General features: G+C 47.6%; 1 protein-coding gene across 1 annotated transcript in view; it reads left to right on the top strand.

Annotated features, from left to right (window-relative positions):
• The window catches only part of slc30a6 (solute carrier family 30 member 6), a 58,495-nt gene extending 37,310 nt beyond the window's left edge, over positions 1 to 21,185 (top strand). The window contains exons 8-15 of the mRNA XM_031759244.2: positions 739 to 774; positions 4,119 to 4,213; positions 7,272 to 7,320; positions 16,183 to 16,302; positions 16,763 to 16,865; positions 16,971 to 17,018; positions 17,957 to 18,025; positions 20,232 to 21,185. Coding sequence (XP_031615104.1) covers positions 739 to 774; positions 4,119 to 4,213; positions 7,272 to 7,320; positions 16,183 to 16,302; positions 16,763 to 16,865; positions 16,971 to 17,018; positions 17,957 to 18,025; positions 20,232 to 20,864 — 1,153 coding nt within the window. The 3' untranslated portion in view covers positions 20,865 to 21,185. The remainder of the gene's footprint in view (positions 1 to 738; positions 775 to 4,118; positions 4,214 to 7,271; positions 7,321 to 16,182; positions 16,303 to 16,762; positions 16,866 to 16,970; positions 17,019 to 17,956; positions 18,026 to 20,231) is intronic.
• Positions 21,186 to 23,313: the final 2,128 nt, after the last annotated feature.

Here is a 23,313-nt window from a genome sequence, read left to right on the forward strand (position 1 = left end):
TGTCTTTCGAGGTACAGCGAGGAGCTCAGACAGGAGGAGCTCTGAAGGCAGCGTGGAGCGAGGCAGCTCCGTCAGGTTGAGGTGGTTTAGGAAAGGAAGTGAGGAAACATGGGTCTCTTTGGAGGATTTTCAGTTACGAGTAGAAACCCAAACGAATAGGTTAAAAGTCGTGACCATTTCATCTGATACACTCATGTTTGGTGACTGTGCACCAGGCCATGCACTCGAGGGTTAAATCTTCCTGTGTGCTGCTGGTGGACGTTCACGTTTTTCATGCTGCTGCTAAACAGCATTTTAATTTAAAGGTCTGTGATTTTCTTCCTTTCTGCTCCTCTCTATGAGCGAGGCAGCACACACACACACACACACACACACACACACACACACACACACAGAGCTTCATGTGTGTGTGTGTGTGTGTGTGTGAGCGTGCATGTTGGGGGGGATCTGTGCACATGATGAATGGCTCAGTAGGGCAGCAGCACAGGGGGCGGAGCCAGATGGAACCATGTCATGCATGCGTGTGCGTGCATGTGTGTTAATGTATTTCCTGTTTTCTCTCTGTTTGTTCACCCCTTGTCTCCTTTCATTCATTTCATTTGTCTCGATCACTCTGCCTCTAGCTCTCACATACACACACACACACACACACACACACACACACACACACACACACACACACACAGTGTAGTCCCACCTGGCCGCTGTTGTTGACGGTGTTTGTTTCTGTTTTGTTAGTGTGGAGCGCTTCATGGAGCAGCCTGAGGTCCATACGTAAGTATTACCCCTGCACACACACACACACACACACACACACACACACACACACACACACACACAATTCCCATGTGACATTGTCAAATAAACAGACACAGCATGATACCCCCGTGTGTGTGTGTGTGTGTGTGTGCGTGTGTAAAAACACACACAGAGCCTGCCAGCTGTTGTCAGAACAGAACATCCCAAACAAACTGGGTCAGACAGGCCCACAAACACGGCGGGATTGGAGTCGGAGGATCGTGTTTGTCCACAGCAGCACGTCGAACCCTCGCCTCCTTCACTGACCAATCCACCAACCAAAGCAGACCAGTGAAATCTGTCCATGCTTCGACTGCTGGGACTTCCTTCCTCGGTGGTATCGGTTATGTTTTCCATACCTACCGGGCGTTTTCCCGGTGTCAGAGTTTTCTGTATGTTTTTCAGATTTCTTGTAAAGTCTGAAATAAACATCAAGGGAATCAGAGTCGAGATTTGAGCATTGGGAAGGTGGAGCGTGGCGGTTTTACTGAACCTTTGAGGCGACGACGCAGCCAAACATCAAAGTCTAAGTTTAGCTCAGTTTGCGTCTGAATGGGAAGTCACTGGTTGATATTTCAGTTTCTCGACGGTACACTAGTGCGAGTCTCTTCAGCACAGACAGCAGAATGATGGACGCAGACGCCGTGTTCTGAAGCTGTGAGCTGAGAAGTCTCACAGGCGCCATCTTGGTCTTTTAGAACCAGAAGTGACGAGCGAGAGGACTTTAGAAAAACTGCGATTTTGTTCACCGGTGATAGGAAGATGGAGTGAGACGCCGACTCCAGATTGGTCCCAGTGATGCGAGCGCTGTACCAAACCATCGCGGTAAAGAGAGCTGAGTCGCTAACGGTCGTGAACTCAGATGAAAGTGGTCAGCCGAGGTCGTCTCCGGGATGTCAGGACGCCTCCCTTCGGAGTTCCCAACCAAAAGGAGACCCCGGGTTAGACCAGGAACTTGAGGGATAACCTGATGCTGCCCAAGCTTCTTGTTACCCCCACGTGACACAGCATACTTCTCATGGTGGAGGGTTCAGGCTGGCCTTCCAGGTCAGAAACACCTCGCGCTGATGTCCCGCGTTCATCCAAAGTGATTCTTCGATAACTTTAGTTTCATGCATTGTTTTGTATCTGGCAGTTGGTACTTCAGCATCCTCTGATACGTTTACCACTCTGAATAAGTCAATCATACCCTTCACTCTGATTGGTGGTCGCCTCCATCGCTTGTCTCAACGTCACGTTTAAAAACAACTCACCAATCGTTATTTTTCCAGTCATCGCTACAGGTTGTTGATTTTGACAGTTTTCTCATAGACTTCAGCAGGACTGGAAGTCTTTTTCTTCCCGCGCCTGTTGCCCCCTGGTGGATATTAAATAGAATGCAGGTTTAAGGCAGTATCGGCTTCACGATTCAGAAACTGCGTCCCACTTTTTATACTGTGAACTCCCCTAAACTCCCTACCAGGCAACCCTGAGTCCCCGAGAGTTATTTTAAAATCTGACCAAAACAATCATGATTATTGATTTCTACAATATAATTTCTCCTCTCTCGCTCGTCCCCTCTCCATCTTTGTCCATCTCTCGGTTCTAAAGCAGATTAGCGACGGCTTTTATAAACTAAAACAGCGAGCTTTAAACCTGTCTCTTGTGACGAGATTACCCCCCCACTCCGCTCTCTCTTGCTCCTCTCTGACTAGATGTGATTGGATGGCATGAAAGGTGTCTGCCGAGTGAGAGACATTCACACACACTCTCTCTCTCTTTAATCTCCTTTTTATAAAGGGAGGAGGAGGAGGAGGTTATCATCCAGTTATTCTGGCTCACCGTCGGGCAGCGCTTCGCCTCCCGCTGATTGTTTGGACCAAATTTTTAGGCTCTTAAATGGATTGTCCCGTGTGATTAGTGTATTGGTGTGTGTGCGTGTGTGTGTGCGTGTGTGTGTGTGTGTGTGTGTGTAAATCTGTGCTCATACTGCACAGTCACTCGACTTCTTCTGGGGACACAAAGACAAAGCCTTAAAAACATTAAGTGTTAAATTTTAATCACTCGAACAGCCGTCGAGCTCGCAGATGTTAATGTGTCCTCAAACTCTGTGTTTGTTTGTTTATTTAGTCTCATTAACATGGTTTACTTAGCATCTATTTACAGGCTCTTATTGCAAGGATGTTAATTAAAAACGTTAATCTGTACTTCAGCCGTTTAGCTTGCTGACTACGTCTTTTTTTAGATTTCACTTGTTAAAATGTTTCAAACCTTAAAATTGTTGGTTTGCTTTGACAAACTCTAAAAGTTTTAACTTTATGTGTACAGCATGTTTTAGAGCAGTGCTTCAGATCGGATAAACACCCATTAAAGAGGCGTACATATCCCAGCATCCATGGCTGTAGCTGAATAAGATCAGTGATGACAGATGAAGGAAAAGTGACCCTGTAAACGTGAGTTTACTGCGTCCCACTTTAGGAGTTACAGCCTTGAAAGCATGGTCGATCTGGACCCTGATCAGATGATCTGAGGGCCCAATCGCTGGAGAAGGTCTCGGAGGGCGAGGGCGTGGCCACGTGGGGGCTCAAGTGTGCAGTCTGTTTCCTCCACTTTACTGTTTCAGTGTTTGTTTAGTAAGTGAAAGCCTCGAGGTTTCAGTTTTTTAAAGGTCAAGCTTAAGTTTTTAGTTTTAGATAAGTACAATAACCTCGTGACCAATCATAGGAATTTCAAATGTTTCAAAGACTTTTATTGGAGTTCACAGCGTTCACCTTTCTTCATAACCTCTACAGCTCTGTGCAGCACGCCGTTCATCAGCTCCTCAATCCGACTCAGATCGATGGAAATCCATCCACGCTGATCAGAGCTCGATGCTCAAAGAGCCGCAGCTAAAAAATACGAAAATCTCAGTGAACGCAATATATAAAGAAGAGGGCACACCTGAGGTTGCCGGCACAAATTATTCCATTTAAACAGAAAGAAAAAGCAAATATAAGTTAAAGCCTTGAGACCTAGCCGTGGTTGCTGGCCATCCCAGCATCTTAATCCCATCCACAATCTACCGTCATTCCTTTAACATGTTTATTTAAAATACAAAAAGTGTATCTCAGATTTATTTCATGGACTTTTTTCAACTTCTTCATCTGAAAATGTATAAAAGCAACTGCAGTCATAAACTTTTAAAGCAATATTTGTGTTTGGCCCCTTGAATTAAGGCGATCAGAGTCCGATCCTTTGATTCAGATCTGTCGTCTACATGTGAACCCCGTGTTCCTGTGGAAACGTTTCCAGACCTAACCGTGTCCGGATAACATGTTGAACGTGTTTCTCTCTGTCTGCAGCGGGCGTCTGCTGGTCGGGACCTTCGTCGCTCTCTTCTTCAACCTGCTGACTTTACTGTCAGTCAGGAACAAACCATTCGCCTACGTCTCAGAAGGTACGTCCTGCCTCTTCCTCGCAGTTAAACCAGTGCATGTCCTCCCCTGCTGTGTGTGTGTGTGTGTGTGTGTGTGTGTGTGTGTGTGTGTGTGTGTGTGTGTGTGTGTGTGTGTGTGTGCATTCATATCTTTGTGGGGACCAAAGTCCAGGTCCCCACAAGTTTGAAGGCATTTTTGAGACTCAAAATGTGGTTTTAGTGTCAGGGTTAGGCATTTACTTTTCAATTAGATGTCCTCACTAAGATAGCAAAACGAGAATGTGTGTATGCGGTTGCTATTGTATTCTGAACCCAACACTAAGATTTCCGTGAGACGTGATATCTAAAGATTTTGGGGCATCGTTTTGAAGCACATATGAATTACGGACCCAGTTCAACCCAAACCTAATGGATTCAGAGCCTTTTACAAACTAGAGTGAATTTGAATGTCTTTAGATTTGAAGCTTTAAACCAGCCAACAGCTGAACTCCTGAAGGTTTCCTTAGGTCCCTTTTAAGAACATTTAAAAGCACCAGGAGTCGACTGGCCGTCCACCCACCCAGGATACAGACTTCTGTGGAGTTGATGGTCCTGCTCGCTCCCAGTGAACATCAGCTCGGCTCCACCGTCTCCAAACCATCACAGCAGCTCCCAGTGCCATCTTTAAATCTTCTCTTTCAGTCTTCCTGCTCTCTTTCTGTCACAGCTCACCCCTGACACTCGTCTCCACCCACTCCACCCTGCCTATAATAACTGGAATTAAAATTCTCCAGAGCAGAAAAAGGACTAATGTTGGGGCTGAAATCCACCTGAGCTTCATAGCAGTAACTGAACTTTAAAAATCTGATGGATGAAAAAGTAAAAATAAACCTCAGAATATACCTGGGCAACCAGGTGAACACCTGTGCAGGGAGGAGGATTCTGAAAGGTCCATAAACAACCAACCACAAGCCATACAGCTTAGAGCCTTCTTTGCTCCCTTCATTCCTTCACTCCAGCCTCCTTTTTTCCATCATTTCTCCTTAAAAATCAAAACCGTTATCAGGGAGAAATAAAAAGATGGAAGGAGACCGACAGATCCTCTCCTCCTCTCCTCTCCTCTCCTCTCCTCTCATGTGTTCCCGTCGTCTCCTCTCCTCTCCGGCTGACTCACTGCATGAACAGTCTACCGATGAATGAGGTCAGAGTGTGTGTGTGTGTGTGTGTGTGTGTGTGTGTGTGTGTGTGTGTGTGTGTGTGTGTGTGTGTGTGTGTCTGTTCTGTCTGTTCTTGCGTTCGGAGCAGTCTCAACATCACTTAACATCTGACATTTTGGAACAGGAGGGGGATGAAGCTGCACACGCTCGCACACAAACACACACGGGCACTTAACTTTGCTGAAGCACACAATCTCTCACTCATTACACACACACACACACGCACGCACACACACACACACACGCCATCTCTGATGGAGCGAGACTAAAAGTGCATTACGCAACCATGTTCCAGACAGTGGTAATGTAGTGTGCCAGGGGGCCATGCGAGCAGAAAGACATGCCAACACACACACACACACACACGCTGCGCGGCGTCCTCGTGCACACGGATCATAAATAAGTCACTCCATTAAAATGTTTGTTTAGACTGACTCACCCTGCTAGCAAAACAAACAGAGCACACACACTCTCCCTCACACACACACACACACACACTCGGGGGTTGAGCAGGATGGGATGTGAAGGGCCTTTGACCCGACGCCGAGCCTTCGGGCCTCACGGCGTCTTCAAACATTAAAGGTGGGACGGCGCAGCCAAGCGAGAGCGCTTATCTTTTTTTAAAGACGAGTGGGAGGTATTTTTATCCCTCATCATGGAGGCGGCTACGCCCTCCTCTACCTTTAAACACTGTAATCAGATTCCCCCCACCCCCGCCCACCCAACAACCAAAAAAGAAGAAGAAGTAATCTGGTAACTGTGATGTACAGTTTTGCAGGTTTGGGTGAGCGGGAGTCTGCCAGTGTCAGATCTATAGGACGGAGCTGACGGAGGCAGCTGTGAAGTGAAACAGCTGGAACTTAATATTTCATGCAGCACAGAGACAGAAACGTGTCCTCCGCTCTCCGTCTCGAGCTTCTCCGTTCCTCCACAACAAGCATCGCCGTGTCTGAAACTTACCTGTAACGCTGAAGGACCCGGGTCATGACGGAGGCTGGGCGGTGTCTGTCACACCTGCTTCCTCTACAGCTGACTCAGATCCAGTATGGTTTTCTATCATTTTGTTCTTAAACCCGACTCATCTCTGTCAGCTGAGCTCTTTTTAATCGTCACTTTGAGCACTGAGTACCTGCAGCGGTAAATCTCATAGCTCGGCTGTGTTCAACGATAAAATCAAAGCCTGCAGTAAAAAGTTGCAGGAGGAGAAACAGGAAACAGTTTTATTTATAACAGTCAGAACAGCACATAGTCCTACAGCTGCGGTCATACGTGTGTGGGGAGCACACCAATATAAGAAAACATCGGCATGCTCCTTTGTTCCTTCTGGACTCTCTGCCCAAGTATCTTATGACCGTTATGAACTTTAATAATATAGCATCTTATACTTACAATATTAGTTAAAATAATACCCTTGTAAAAGTATAAAGTACAAAGTTGAGTATTTGATGTATTTCCAGAATACACTGGAGCAGAAGCAGATGGCACCATAGTATTCAAGTAAATGTAATGCATTACCTTCCAGCACCGTTCATGCTCTTATCCAATGAGAACTGTAAGATTAATATGGCACAGGTGAGAGGGCACCTGAGGGTCTGTGATCAGTGTTGCTGATCCGACCAATCACGTTTGTATTCAGGGCGAGGATTAACATCGTGAACGGCTCGAAGGGCAGAAACCGCTTTCTCCAAAACAGAAAAGCAAAAAAAAAAAAAAGAAGAAGAAGGTCGACTCAGTTTAAAAAAAAACAGTTTGACCTTCCTTTGGTTTTAAATGGGACGCTAGTCCAGGCTCATCGTGCACGTGCACCGCTCCACCCTCGGGCCCTCAGAGAGGCTGCCAATGGGTTTTGTTGATGTGTTAAACTGATCTTTCTCTCTCCTCAGCGGCTAGCAGCAGTTGGCTTCAGGAGCATGTGGCAGATTTAAGTCGAAGGTAAGGACGTCTCATCGCTTCCTCACACTGTTTACACTCAGCAGATCTGCTTACACACACACACACACACACACACGCACACACACACATCCATCCTGTATGTTACACCCTGTGTGTGCCCAGGTGTATGTTCTCTGGGGTCAAAGGTTGCCCTCATTGATTTGTCTTCTCAGAAACAGCTGTTAGATCAGTTTCTTTCTTCACTGCAGAGGCGAGGCAGCAGGGGGCTGAATATCCACCCGCTGACAGTTTCTGGTCACCTGATATTTGTGGTTGGAAGCTGAGACTTTGCACCAGAGCAGAGTTTGTCTTAAATTCTGTTGATCCCGAGGATTTCCCGCCCAGAAGAACTGCAGACGTTTTCTTTGGTCAGGAAGGAAAAGCCTCCGAAGCTACGCCACTGACGCAGCGTCAGTTCAGTGAATATTATCGTAACCGCAAGTCTTTCTGTGGCCGATCGATGGTTGGTTTAGGAGAACGAGACGTCAGCAACAACAGGCGTGAGCGACTCTTCTGCAGCATCATCAAACCTCTGCACCCGTCGCTCTCAGCCTGTTTCTAAAAACTCATGACCAACTCGGGGCAACAGCCACACTGATCCTTCCGTTTGAACTGGAGGAATTTGGACGTTTTGAGTCTCAGCGGCACCGCAGTGTTTGATTTTTAGAGCTGAGGGAGAATTTAGAGTTGGACAATGGCTGATGACCTCAGGGGGGTGTAACACAGGAAGTGACATTCAGCAAATGAAGGCGAAATAAGGCGTCAGTGACCCAGACGCACAGACTGGTCGATGACCCTCTGACAGCCACACGTCTCCAGGAAAAGTTTGTGTTCCCCGAGTGGTTGGCGAGTCGTTGCTGGCTGATGAAATCAGTCCAAACCCAGTGACTGCCAATGAGAACAAAGGATGCTCTTTACGGACATGTGAGAGGCGGGAAATAAACAAGAGTGTAGCCAGGACTGTCCACTAGGTGGCAGTCAGGTGATGCACGATGTGCTTTATATGTGGGCGGGGCTTCTTATCGAGCAGGTGAGGTAAACATTGATTATTTTTAACAGTGAATCGTGCAAAGCTGCTGCAGTCAAGTCCAAAAATAGAAACATGGAATCAGAAATTTGAAATGCTTCCCAGAATTCAGCTTCCTTATGTCAAGTTATGCTATTAAAACATGAAGCTTTAATCGGTGTTTAATAATTGTGTCGTCGCATCTGATGAAACACCAAAGTGCAACTTCCTGTGTGCAACCTGTCGCCCGGCTCTGAAGCCTCTGCTGCTCCTGTGATAAATATTCCATGCTGCTGCATCGCTCCGGCATCCGAAGTGGGTGAAATATACGATGTGTGTACGTACACACACGTACGCGCACACACATGTACGCACACACACGTGCACACACATGTATGCACACACACGTACGCGTACACACGTACGTACACACACACACGCTGAGAGTCAGCGGCTCAGTCGGCGCGGGTTACTCAGGGTGACAGCCTGGAGAGTTGTGCAACAGAACTGCGCTGTGATTGGCTGAGAGGGCAGAAGTGAACAGGACGTCCCAGCCTAGTTTCCACTCTTTGACTGTGTGTGGGAGAGACACACACAGAGATGCTGTGTGTGTGTTAGTGTGTGTTACTGTGTGTGTGTTATCACAGCCTGTCCCCACTTAACCCCAGCATGGTCTGAGGGCCAACTGGGTTATATAAAGCCTGCTGCTCGGTCAGCCTCACCAGCCAGAAGCCTGAGCTGTGTGTGTTGTGTGCGTGTGTGTGTGTGTGTGTGTGTAAGTTGCCACCGGGGAGGAGAGAGACAGAGGAAGTAAAAAACGTGCAGATTTGGATTTACAAGCCTGATCCTGCTCGTCCCGTTACTTCCAAGCATCGCTGCACTGTCTTCAGTTTTTTTAAATGATAACTTTATTTATAGCACATGTGAAAACATACATCCACATAATACAACACATCCGTCCATGTTTGCATGCAGAGATGAGAAATTCTTTATTATTCCTGGATTTGTGGAGTTTGTTTGTTACAGCAGACATGATGAAGAGTCACAATAACATCTGGCAGATGTGTCTTCCTGCATCTGCGCTCGAGGCAGCTCCTGTGTGTTAGAGCAGGAGGTGGTCGGGATTATCCGTGATGGATCACTGTTTCTTGGTGACCTCCAATCCCAGAGCCCGATTTCCTGATCAGTTTATCCCGTCTGCTGGAGCCTGCAGCTCGGTGCTGCTCCCCCAGCTTCCTGCATAAATCCACTGTGATGCTTCCCCAGGAAGCAGAGCCTGCTCGGATCCTTCTCGGATCCAGCCTCTGCTCTGGTCTTGCAGCTCAGCCCGTTATCAATGTGGACGCCCAGGTACGCGCACTCCTCCACCTCCCTGACATCCTGTCCCAGACGTCAGCCGTGTAGCCGTCCCCTCGCCATCTCTCTGCTCCTGTCACTGCAGAAGCAGATGATTCCTCACAGAAACCTCCTGCTGAACATCACTAACACATCCAGAGTGTTTCTGACCTCAAAGTGTCGAAGGTGGAGGAACCAGAGGAGGCGTTTCTAACCGTGCATGCAGAGGACTGCATCAGCCACCCCCAGTCTGCATGCAAACCTCCCAGGGTCAAGGGAGGTTCTACCTGTGCTCTCAGGTGGGCGGAGACTAGTCTCTGCATCACCTTGATAACATGATGAATGGTTGACCTCTGATGGAGTCGACTTCTTGATCACAGGAACTAGATGTGATTGGCTGATGGAGGCTGTGCCACGGAGGTCACGGAGTCCCACGTCTCCGTCTCTTTCTGTCTGTGGAGGCTGACTGTGGTCAGACATTTAGAAATCCTTCAGCTTAACTCAGTTGGTAATTTAATTTTCTCTTTATTTTCTTTTTTCCATCTAAATCCATTGAAAGCTTTTATGAAGGCTCATTGGCCTGGAGAAGGCCAGCACAAAGATGATTGGACTAGAGCAGTGATGTCACAATGAGCTTGAGTTTAGATTAGCCACCAAACACCTGGGCAGCAGACAGATGTGTGACTGCAGATGTTCATCACTGAACCTCTGTATAAGCTGAAGTCTTTACACATATTTAACTGTTTACCTTTGTAGACCATGTGATGTTTACATTGAGCTGCTGTGTTGTGTCATATTTCAGGTTATTGTATGTAGTCTTTGCTGTGGGCGGAGTTTAGTATTTCGCTTTTCTGATCGAGCTTGTCTTTGATTTTTCAGGACACTTGCTGTATCACTAAGCGTCTTCTTCTCTCTCTTTTTTTAAACTGACATTTTTTGCTAATGACGATGTGAAAATATTGTGACAGCGCGAGAGCGGTTGCCCGTAGCGTTGTTTTCACTCGCAGCAGGCGTCTGTGTTCAGAGGAGAAGCTTTAAAAAGCCACAGAGGAGTACCTGCTCAGCAGCAAACAGACACGGCTCAGTCAGACGCTCGCTGCTGAACACGGAGAAGCTTTTAGCGGCTCGAAAAGCGGACGTTTCCCTCAGGAGCCGTCGGGCCGTAGCTCCTGAATCTGAGACGTGTCGCAAACAGAGAAGTGTTTCTGACAGCCAGCAGGGGGCAGTCACACTGGTTCCAATAACACTTCACCTTGCATGAATTTTACCCGTCCTGATGCCTTTATGTGCTCACAGGCTGGATGTAAATTATTGTTTCCTATTCGAGGAAGAGACGAGCAGCGATGCAGCGACAAAATCTGCAAAATTAATCAACCAGTAGTGACGATGTGATAGACGTGTTATTTTTTTAGAGTACAGACTCCTTCCTGTGTGGGTCCATCAGAGCTCACTGTGAACTCCAGTGAGGCTGCAGGGAGCTGAATATCTGCACACCTGATATTTGTGGTGGGAAGCTGAGACTTGAAACCAGTTTGTCTTAAATTATGTTGATCTGGAGTTTTTCCTGCTGAAGAACTGCAGATGTTTTCTGGAACTACGCTGGGATGCTAAAAGCAGAGCCACGAGAAAGACATTATTTATAAATAAACTGCAGCGTAGAAATGAAACATGTCCGTACGTGTCGATCGTAATTCCCTGCAGCTCCATCAGAAGCTCTGACAGAGAGTCAAACCTGCATCGAGCTTCTCTCAGTGTGAGTGAAGGATGCTGCTGATGGATGCTGCTGATGGATGCTGCTGATGGATGCACGAGGTAGTAAAAGCATTAAAGAGTTTTCTATGCAACCAGCAAAGTGAACGTCCACTAGTGACCGGCCGCAAAGTTTACGCAACAAGTTAATTGGTTTAAACGTGGACGGGCTTTAGAGGATTATCCCAGGTGTACTCAGTGGTTAATGAGGTGTCATGTGCAGGTGTTCCTCAGATGGTATCAGTGAAAACGCTAGCTCGCGTACATTTATACCTACCATGTTATCATCGTTTCAAATGAACGGTCCAGCTCCACTGGGCGTGAGCAACTTCAACCAGCAGCAACTTTAAATGTGATTGGCTGCAACCGCCCCCCTGAAATGTGATTGGTCCCCTGAGCAGATCGCTGCATGGTTCGGACGGCGCTTCATTCTGGAGAGTTCGCAGTGATCGAGTAGTCGTGATCCTGCCTCCTGCAGCGCTGTGTCCAGGCTCCGCCCCTTACCTAAACTGGAGTTTTCCACAGGTTATCGAGCAAACCGATCGCAGCTTGGCCGTTTGTCTTCTCGTTATCGGGTTCGTTGTGGAGCCGGCAGAGCGCCACGGGGTACCAAGCGTTTGTTTGTGACTTTGCTTAAATCCTGCATCCGCTCTGGATGAGCACACACAAGGTCACATGTCAAATTATATCAATGCATCAGCGGGGATTATGGGATCGCTGGGATTGTCAGGCTCATCCTCGACACTCTGAGTCTCGCCTCCTTTTTGTCTTTTGCTCTTTCCAGTCCAACACTAAAGAGAAGGAGTCTCACAGTTTACAGACTCAGTTTCAAACTGAATCTCAGATTAAGGAGCCCAGAGGAGGCTTTTCTTCAGTAACAACATCAGCCGTGATGATCATGTTGTTTTATCGTCTGTGCCTCAGTTTTACGTAAATTAAAGGAAAAACTCTTTAAACATCCATTTTTGCTTTAATTAAATGATTCTGATGAATCTTTACAATCTTTAAGCTACGAGCAGTGACGATGATGATGATGAGGAGGAGGAGGAGGAAGACACCTAAACCTTATTTTCTGCACGCCTCAAAGGTCCTGCGGGGACATAAAAGCGCCTCCTAAGCCTGGCGAGGGGAACCCGGCAGCTCCCGTGTCGTGACTCACCACTCAGGTTTCCTCGCCGTGGCTCAGATACGAACGCGGAGCGTCCTCCGGTGAATCACAACATGTGCTCGAGTATCCCGCTACCATCACCGCGGTCCCGCCCGTCCCTCCTTTATTCACCGTCCGAGCAGCCGCCGCAGGATCTGATGATGCCGTCAGCTGACCTTGAAGACATTGAAGGAGGAGCACGTGCATTTCTGTTGTTGCTGCTAAACATGTGATGCCCCCCCCCCCGTCTGCTCCTCCAGCTCCGCCTGCGGCGAGCACATGCCTCTCTGAATGACACGTTTGATGTTAATTACGTGTTGACATGCGTGTCGCTGCGTTCTTTCTAACCATCATCTAATGATACAGGCAGCGGCGGCAGAGTGCGGCCGTGTGACATATTCAGTCTCACCGGGGGCGCGAGGTCAAACCGCCCAGAGACGCCTTCGTTTACCCGGGAATCTGTAGCGCTGGGTGGGGCGGGGCTTGTCAGCCCAGCTCGACACCGGTTTGGTGTTTCAGGGGCACAAAGATGTCAATTTATTAGGCACATCTGCACAGTTCTGTGCAGCTGCTCAACCAAAACAATAAAAGCATAATCTTCAGATTTAATGATGGAAAATGTGTTTTTAAATTAACTGAGAGACACCATGGTGTCGGTGATCCTGGGTAACAAATGTCATTCAGATGTCACATTTAAGTGACCTATGACCTCCTGTATTTGGAGAACCTGGTTTTAGAGAATAGTACATATGCATAAAGTACATACACGGGGATTTTTGCTGCATTTCATCTTATGAATTTTCGCCGTTGGGCCCTCCACAGCGGTGCTCTTTTAGGTTTTGGGGCAGGATTAGGACGGAGGATGTCATTTTCTTCTGTCACAGCTGAGAGAAAACAGCCAAGAAACACAGCTGCTCAGCATCCATACGGCACGTTTGTTTAATCCACTGCCATCCTTCTTTTTTTTTTTTTTTGCTTTCATACGAGTTATTGTCTGAAGATTACAGGATATTTCACTTCTATAGAGGAGGATTTTTGGCAGCGTGTCCTGATGCGAACGTTTCTCTTTAGCTGGTTATAAAACGACGGCGAGCCTTTTTAAAGTCCGTCCACAGGATGGGCGTCCTCTCTGACCTCGTTCAGTCGAGTCTTCTCAGGCTGAACATCCGGCGCCACGCCGCTGTCTCTGAACCGCGACACGTGACGCTCCATCGGGACACCATCCCGCCACCGCGTCTTCGTGTGTCACGCCGTGTTGCATCACGTCACGCTGTCACATCACATTAGGTCCTGTCAGATGCATCGTTTCCCGCTGAAGTGCCTTTGAGCAAGAAACTGAAACTTTCCGCAGCTCCACAGGTGCTGTTTTTTACGATAGTGTGACCTTTGACCTCAGCTGAGAGGAACAATAAAGGTCGAGGGGTCGAACTGTTCCTGCAGGTGGTCGACTTTCATCACACACTTTTATGATATGTGTTTATTACTTCTTCTTTATTATTATCCAACCAGGAGTTAAGATAATGAACATGTATCTGTATGAATATTAATATATTTGCTGTTATCTGATACATTTTACTCTATTTAATAAACCATTTTAAATTCTTTTTGATATTTTACTGTATTATTATCATTTATCAGGGTTTTCGTTTGTACTGTGGGATAAAGTATATTTTACCTTCTGATTATCAGGGAGTCGGGATCGCTGCTTCTTGGAGCAGGTTCTTAGCGCTTAACTCCCGGGATCGTTTAGATCAGCGTTCCCGTTGGCTCCTCCCACATTAAACCGCTTGCTGCCATTGGCATGAACTCAGAGGGAGTTTTTTGGCTCGGCGATGCTCAGGCAGGATGTGCGGGAGCTCGATCGGAGCTTAAACTAACATAACATGAAACAAAACAAGAATGATCCCATCAGGTCCAGTTCAAATCCCCCTAAAGTCCATTATGATGGTGTGATCGGGTTAAAGGCCTAAACCTGAAGACAAATATAAACACGGGAGGATTCAGCGCTCTGCCTCCAGTGACGCTGCTGGGTTTCAGGAATTCCAGATGATGTTTCCAAACAGCGCTGCGAAACTATCAAGTCAGTTTAAATTCGTACCTTTGCGCACCTGTTACCTGTTTGACGCCAGAAAGATTTGAGAGCACACAGAGTCAGAGAGGTGTGAGAATTTGACTTTTTATTAAACAAGTTGAACCTGTTGCTGTGTCTGCGATGAGCCAATGAGGTGTCCTGTTAACCCTGTGAGGTCATCATCAGTAAGTCGAGAACCCCTCAGGTGCGTTCACACCTATTGAGCACTTTTTGCATGGTCTGATTTTGTGCAGCGAAGCCAACCGGCGCAAGCGTGAACAGAAGCAAATCCAAGCAAATATTTTAACTTCAGCAGAAATTTTTCTTCTGCATCGCAAAACCTGAGCAGCTGGTGAGACGTGGAGTTATTAATGCTGAGGGCTGAGTGATTAATGGATTAATACATCTGCTACTCCTGATTCATCTGACCAGGACGCCTCCGGGACGCATCATACATCATGTTTAGTTTTTTTTTTAATTCGCTCGCTGAACGACCAATGAGCTCGTGCCACGGGGAGGTGACTGTCACCCATCCGTCCATGCCATCCGTCCTGATGAAGTTGCTGCTCCTCCGAGTGTTGGTCTGATTTTAATGACAGTTGCACGCACAATGATCGCCTGACGATCTTCAACCAAACAGGCTCTGGCTGCCGTGCCGGGGTCTGCATGCAGCTCTATCATCACTCTGGGTTCTTGGCTAGCTTAGCGTTAGCATGCTGTCTGTGCAGAGGTTAGAAAAAAGCTTCGGCGGCGTTCTGCTTTTGAACGAAGAGGTTTCAGGTGCGTCTTCACCAAGTTTAAGGACACCTTACTTTAAAACTACATAAAACAACTACATTATAATCATAAAGAACACGCATGTAAGGATAACTACAACTGTACTTATTTTTAATATAATAAGTACAGTTGTAGTTATCTTTACATGCGTGTCAACAAGTGCTTGTGACACATCCTCAACATCAGATGGGCTGAGAAGATCTCAAACACAGACCTGTGGAAGAGAACCAGCCAGAACCCGGTCGGTCAAGACATCAAGAAGAGAAAATTGGGCTGGATAGGCCACACACTTCGAAAACCACTCGACAACGTCGCAAGGCAAGCACTGGACCGGAACCCACAAGGGAAAAGGAAAGTGGGGAGACCCAGACAGACGTGGAGAAGATCTGTCGAGAGCGAAGTGAAGGCCGCCGGAATGACGTGGACCCAGCTGAAGAGAGCAGCCCAGAACAGAGTCCGTTGGCGTGGTGTTGTTGCGGACCTATGCTCCCCCAGGAGTCAACAGGAAAATTGATTGACTTATTTTTAATAATATGGAGTTAAATCTAAAAAATGGTTATTATAAATCACAAAAAATATGAAACAGGAAAAATTAGGATGTAGGAAACGTACATAAAGGAAGCTTCCTCAGAAAATAACCTGTGTCAGATTTCAGTCGTGCTTTATTGACGCTGGAGGAGCTTTTGTTTTTGTTTGTTCAGTGGGAGAATGTGGAGGTGATCATGTGCACTAATCCTGTTTCTGTTTGTTTCCCCGTGTGTGTGTGTGTGTGTGTAGTTTGTGTGGCATCGTTCCAGGCCTGAGCAGCGTGCTGCTGCCTCGCATGAACCCCTTTGTCCTGATCAACATGGCGGGAGCTCTGTCCCTGTGCATCACCTACATGCTCATCGAAATCAAGTAAGAATTTAATCTCTGTGGACATAAATCCCCACATTCACCCTCGTCCGCGATCTGTTTAACCAGCCCGAGTTTGTTCAGCTGATGCCGTGTTTCCATCCCTGCTTCCCTTTGTTTTATCTTCATCGGTGCTGAGCTTAGAGTGCGTCCTGAAACGTGCACAGATGAAAATGTCGACCAGCATCAACAAATAACATGAATATTGTCATTTATTACTCTGAAGTCTTCCTCAGAGTGAACTGTGAGCATGTATTGGATCGATTACAGGGTGATATTGAGTACTGGATTATCTGTGGTGGTGACGGTTCTGAGCGATGTCGTTTATTTATTTGGTTCATTTATTAAGTTATTAAATGCATAAAGCAAAATAAGCACTGGGAAAAGTACATTTTTCTTAACAAAATCTTCTTTATGTTTGTTGAACCATTTCTTCTCTCGTGTCCGTGATCTGTGTGCTCAGTAACTACAACGCGGTGGACACGGCGTCTGCGTTCGCCATCGCCCTCATGACCTTCGGCACCATGTATCCCATGAGCGTGTACAGTGGCAAAGTGCTGCTGCAGGTGAGAGAGACGGGACAGTGCGCTCCCGTTTGACCTTTAACCCCACAATAGGACGCAGGTATGGAAGCCATGTGATCATGAATATTAAACGCCTCTCGTCCACAGACCACGCCCTCCCACATCATCGGCCAGCTGGACAAGCTTCTGAGAGAGGTGAGAGCCGGCGCTTCATCGCAGCGTTAGTAACGTCAGCATTTCTGAACGTCAGGAAGTGTTTTTACTGCTTAGTTTTATCCCATAATTCTTCATAACCAGAGTTTAAAATCCAAACAAACTGGATCAAATCCACAAATCAAATTCTCCCCATGAGGCGCTCCGCTTAATAAATCACTTATATTGAAATGAGTCCAGATTGTTGTAGAAATACTGTAATTTTGGGCATTTAAGATCAATTTTCAAGCACAAATGTAACTGTTGACGTATCGATCGGGTTTCCAGCAAACTGCACCATTAAACTGTTCAAAAACTCTCAGAATTTCAAACCTCTGCAGCTGACCCCACCCTAAACAACCCAACGCCTCGGGGCCGACTGTGATTTGACTGAAGCTCAGGATCTCAACTTTGTTCACAGTCGATCCAAAACACCAAGTAGCAGATTACTGATTGACTCCTGCTGTGGGCGGATCATCTCACAGGTTCCGTTGTCGGCTTCCTGTCGCACGATGGCGTTCGTCTCCGCCCATCAAGGACTCCCAACATGAACTTTAATTAAAGAGAGTTGACGAGTCCTGAGCTAACCCTCTAAACATGGCTGCTGTTCAGGTTTCCTTCATTCACGTCCACGGTGACAGCAGCACCGTTTCTGAGTCCTTCAGACACAACATGAGGTCAACGTTAGACCAAAACCAGCGAGCAAACATCGTAAACCATCCTGACACGTTAAACTTTACTATTAATAGCTGAGAGAAGAACCCATAACTGTGAAATAATAATTATTCTTTAAATTATTGGAGTATTTATTGAACCTTCTGACTAACGACAGCAACAACCTCAACAGGAGGTTAGGCTTAAGAAAAAGATTACACTGATGATGTTGAGGTGTCGTCTGACTAGTTATGATTGGCTAATTGTACCTTCTTGTGTCCAATCAGGTGTCGACTCTGGACGGGGTGCTGGAGGTCCGAAACGAGCACTTCTGGACTGTTGGTTTTGGATGTCTGGTGAGTGACAGAGGCGGACGGAGAAACTCTGGATTAACTTATCCAGTTAACCGTGCCGTCCGATCGCTGGTGTTAGAATCAGTGAAGCCTGATAAGGAAGAAGTATTCTGGGCTGAGCCCGAGTGCAGCTCTGCGGACTCATAGTAAATAAATGAGTGAGGGCGCCGCCGAGCCGCCAATCTCTTCTAAAAAAATGAATCAGGTTTCTTACAGCCGGCTCGCTGTGAGCGGGGTCAGAGGTCTCTCAGGGTCTGCTGATCAATTCCTCTCTGATGGTTCTTCCTCTTCCTGTTGAGTTTGTCCCGTCTCCCTCCTCCTTCATTCGTGGGATTGGAGCGATGATCTGCAGGGATTTGTTCAACGAGACGAAAAGAAGGAACGAGTCATTCATGCGGAGACTTGGCTCCCCCCTCCTCTCCCTCTCTGTTTTTTGGGGGTGCGTTGTTGTTGTCGCTGTTCGTGTTGCTGTCGCCGCGACACAAACAAACCCAGCTGGCTTTCGGGGAAGCACACGGAGAGGAGCGCGCACACACCGACAGTTTTCTGTCTCCTCTGCAGCGCGCTCCTCTGCCGGGCTCAGATGCTCATTATAATTTATGGATAATTTAACCGTGCTGCTGTTGAGCCTGAAGGTTCGCACGAGGAAGACTTCCTGTCCACTTCCTGCGGTTTTTTTTTTTAACATCCCAAAAACAAAGTGAGGAAGTAAAAGTGAAGCAGACGCTAATGAAAAACAACAAAGTTCAAACAGGGATAAAATAGTTCATCTGCACTTCATGAGTCAGCATTCAGTTCTGCTTTATTGCTAATTATCTTAAATTAGCAGCTTTCCTATTGGAGTTTTGTACTGAGACGCTAACATAAGGCTAGCACAGTTTCATATCACCTGACACCTGATGTTAATAAAACCAAAACACAACGTTTAGTCAAATTTATCCACCCTGCAGCGCCCACGAGACTTCAGTGAACACACCCATTGGTTCGGATGGTTCAGGTGGGGGGATGGGTAGGTGGGGTGGGTACTTTGAGCCTTTCAAGGTTTAAATTTGGTTGAAATATGCGAATTCATGATGAGTTTAGACTTCGTTGTGGATCTCCTGTAAAAGAGCTGTGAGGCATGGAGGTGTTTTCCAGCCGAGCCTCGTGTCGGTGGGGTTAAAGATGACATCACCACAGTATCCATGGTTACAGGCGAAACCTTCTGTGTTAGGTCCGTGTTTGCTGAAAGCTCCTCTCTGGTATGAAGGATGAAGGCCGCCGTTCCTCTGCCTGCCTCTGGGTGGCGCAGCGCCCGTGTTTACCTCGCCCTGATGCTGTTTTTATTGTTTGTATTCGTGTTGTCGATGCCGCTGCCCCTCGTGTTGTCGTTTGTGATGCTGCTGCAGTTACACAACTGTTGGTTGTTGGCCCACTGCTAACAAAGCAGCTGTCCAAACTGATTTGACCCCCTGACTGCACTTCTGCCCCATGGGGCGATTCGCTCTGTGTGTGTGTGTGTGTGTGTGTGTGTGTGTGTGTGTGTGTGTGCGCGCGCGTGCGTGCGTGCGTGCGCGAGAGAGGGAGTCTGTCCTTGTGAGGTCTGAATATTCCCAACAACAGAAATGACAAACTGTGTTTAATGTTTTCAGGTCAGGGAGGTTGAATTTAACAGTTTTTAGAGTCCAATTAAATTCCCAAACAGGGAAAGCTTTTTTAATAATCCGGTGAGCTTCGTTTCAGCGCACGTTTTCAGATTTGTGACGCCGCTCGGTTTGGCTGAGGAGCGCTGCAGTAACACTGGAGACGTCTTTGTTCGTCTCCGAGTTCGGATCTGAACTGTTTGCCTGATTTCGGATCAGATGATCGCTCTCATGTCTGCGGAGATCGCACCGATAACGGGGTCACGGACTGGGTAGTTATAAAAACTTGATTCTTCTTCTCTGGAAGACACTTCAGGCCATGTGGGCGTGGCCACCATCACATAACCTTCATTTTGGGTTTTTGGAGCCAGATATGACCATATTTGGGCATCGATAGACATCGTATGGGCATTTTAACATAGGCGTGTATGTGGAGTGAGCCCCGTGTGGACATCAGAGGAACTGCATGATCAGGCTTACTGTAATCTGTATCTATTGCTCTGGTCTGGAGCGTGTTTATATTTAATCGCTTTGATGAGCAGTTACTGAAGAGTTAACTCTTCTCTCTCTCTGTTCTTGTGTTTCAGGCTGGCTCCGCCCACGTCCGGATCCGCCGTGACGCCAACGAGCAGCTGGTTCTGGCTCACGTCACCAACCGGCTGCTGCCGCTCGTCTCCACACTGACCGTGCAGATCTTCAAAGACGACTGGTCCCGGCCCCTCCTCACCGGGGCCCTCTCCTCCTCCTCATCCTCCTCGCCCGCTGCCTCGCCGCTGGGTGCTGCCGAGGGCTACGCCGCCCTCACCTCCTCGCTGCCTCCTCTGCTCTTGTCCTCAGGAGGAGACTTCGACCCGCTGACCTCCACCCCTTCCAAACCCACCAGCCCCCCTCCAGAGTTCTCTTTCGAGACTCCGGGGAGGAACGTGCAGCCAGTGGTCCTCGCCACTTTGGGACACCACACCCACAGGCCGTACGGAGGCCTGGGACTTTCCTACGGGTCGACCCCTTACACAGGGATGCTGAATCAGGGCCTGGCGCGGCCTGGTGGCGGGATGGGACTGGGCACACAGGGTTTGGGGGTCGGGTTCGGACTGGGCGTGGGCAGCGGCGGGGGGGCGTCCTCTCAGAGCTACAGAACTGCGTTTGGCGGGTCGACGGAGCCGCTGCGCTTCGGAAACCCTCTGGCTTCACAGTCGCAGTACCGACAGTACCGGCCGTGACCGCTCCGGCGGGTTCAGGACTTTCGGATACTTGAAGTTCATTCGTGATGGTCGGCTCCTCGGGAATGTCGAGTCAGGCAGCGGCGCCACAGCATCGATGACGGTGCCAGTTTCTGGTGTTAGATGTCGATGACTTCAGAGGAGCGATGGTGATGATGTATTTATTGTCCGGACGAGGGGACCAGCGCGTATCTTTGAGTGCTTTCTTCGTTGTGGGACTGATCGCGGGGTTTGACGGTTAGAAAGTGGCGTGCTCGTACTTTGTAAGCTTTTTTTTCCTGCAAACATTCCTTTAAAAAAATAAAAGTCTTTGAGTCTGAATCCTTTCAGAGTTTGATGTTTAATATTTCCAGCATTACGTGAAATAACTATCACAGTGAATTCCACGTCCCACCTGAGATTCACCAAACATCAGAAATCCTCGTTTATCTTTTTCGTCTTTGAGTCGTTTTGATGCAGATTGTATTAACAAAGAACTTCCTCACAGACCGACTTCGTCCAGCGTGGTGGAGCTCCGCGTCACGGGGCAAAGGTGAGAACTAAGTGATCAGGAAACTTCCCAGATCTTTATCCGATCCATAAATCCATTTATCCGATCTGCTCAGTCCATAAAAAAGTGCATCAACTATTAAACTTTAAACACCATCAGTGACTCCGCCCCTGTACGAGGTTTCCCGTGTCACAGCGTGTGTAGATGATGAGGAGGAGCAGGAAAGCAGCCTTTATTTAGGCGGGTTTGGATACAGTCGCTCAAACTGCCTCCTCTTCCTACTCTGTTCTCCTTCAGGTTCAGGAGGTCGAGGGAATGTTTGAAGGAGAACAGAGTAAAGCCAAACAAACTCAAACAGTTCCGACACTAAATGTCGGACTGTGATGCTTCTGCTCCAGTCATTAAAAACAAATCGTTGAAGTTCTGAAGTCCAAGCCAGGAAAACTTTCCCGACTTCTTAAATTTGTCGTTTTCTCAGGTTGGAAGTTGACTGAAGACATTCTTGATTCCTGCTCGGTCATCGAGCTGTTAAATCTGAAGCTTCGTCTGATTTTGTGAACATGAGCTGAGCTTGTTGGAATCCTCATCGTGTCCTGTAGGACGCTGGTGACCTTCTGACCTCTCAGCTTCTGCCTCATTATCCTCCCTCTGTCTTTACTGAAACAGCCCGTGCTCAGCTGATTCTGATTCTGAATCAGAATCAGCTGGAAAGTAACAGTAATCTAATTACTTTTTTGCGAACGTAATCCCTTACTTTACTCGTTATTTGTAAAAAAGTAATCGGATTATTGCCCATCTCTGGTGGGATCATCCTGACAGAGAACAGAACAATCCTCTTCCTGAGGATCCTCGCAGAGCTGACAGAGAGCTGCTCACATGAGTGAAGGATGAAGGTGGTCCTATGAAATATTGAGTTTCAAGCTCTGTTTTTGCGCTATGTTCTGTACTTGTATGTTTGCACATGTTGCAACATATTAAAATAAATCAGGGTTGACTCGAGAGAAAAGTGAGAAAAGTCTCATTTTTACCTGCTTGTTGGTTCCAGGCTCATCTTCCAGCTGTGATTCTCATGGACCTGTTAGGTCCCGAACAGTCAAAACCCTCGAAGGATCACGGAGGGTCTGAGGTTGCAGCACGCTGCTGTGGCGTGTCCTCACTTCATCTCGTTTCTGCTTTGACATCGTTCCGCGTCGCTGTTCCAACGAGGCCGACGCCACAAAGCGTGCTCAGCCACACGCTTGCATTATAATGGATGACACACTTTAGCGACTTTGCTGCAACTGGTCATTATTTTGTCCCCTGCAATTACGTTACCCTCTCGGCCCTCGGTTCGCCGCCCTCGCATCCTCATCAGCCCAGAAAATATTCAAATGAGTGAGAGACGCTGCAGGCCGGCGAATGAGAATGAAGCGAGGAGACAGCTTCGAGGCCGGCGGAGTCGCAACGTGTTAGGAGGCCAACAGACTCCTGACCCCGTTACTGAGGGACCCGCCTGGTCTCCAAAAACCACTAATAGGCCCAAGTTTCGCTTTTTTTCCAGCTCGGCGCACATTGATCACTGTGTTTGTTCAAATCCAACGATGGGGAGAAGATTGGGCACGGAGGGAAGCTCGCCGTTTTCCCAGAGTTTACTAACGAGGTGCGTGTTCAAAACTTTGTCCCAAGATGTGCCAAGCGCGACCAAATGTTTACCGACACACCTCGTCCCCTCTCAGGCTCCTCCTGCGGTAAACGTAGTGATGCTCGCGGCCCTCGTCTCTCACAGAAACACACTGCGTGCATCACTGAGCCTCAAACAAACTGACAACAGCATTTCCTTCCCCATGAAACATTCACACGCTTTACTCCAAGCTTCATGTTTCCTCTGTGATCAGGATCCCTGCAGGGCTCGGCTCAAATCTGAGGATTTTCAAACACATGAGACACAGCTCTCCACCCAAACGAAACTTTATTATTAAT

This window comes from Oreochromis aureus, linkage group 13 (genome assembly GCF_013358895.1).
Source record: "Oreochromis aureus strain Israel breed Guangdong linkage group 13, ZZ_aureus, whole genome shotgun sequence".
NCBI classification, from domain to species: domain Eukaryota; kingdom Metazoa; phylum Chordata; class Actinopteri; order Cichliformes; family Cichlidae; genus Oreochromis; species Oreochromis aureus.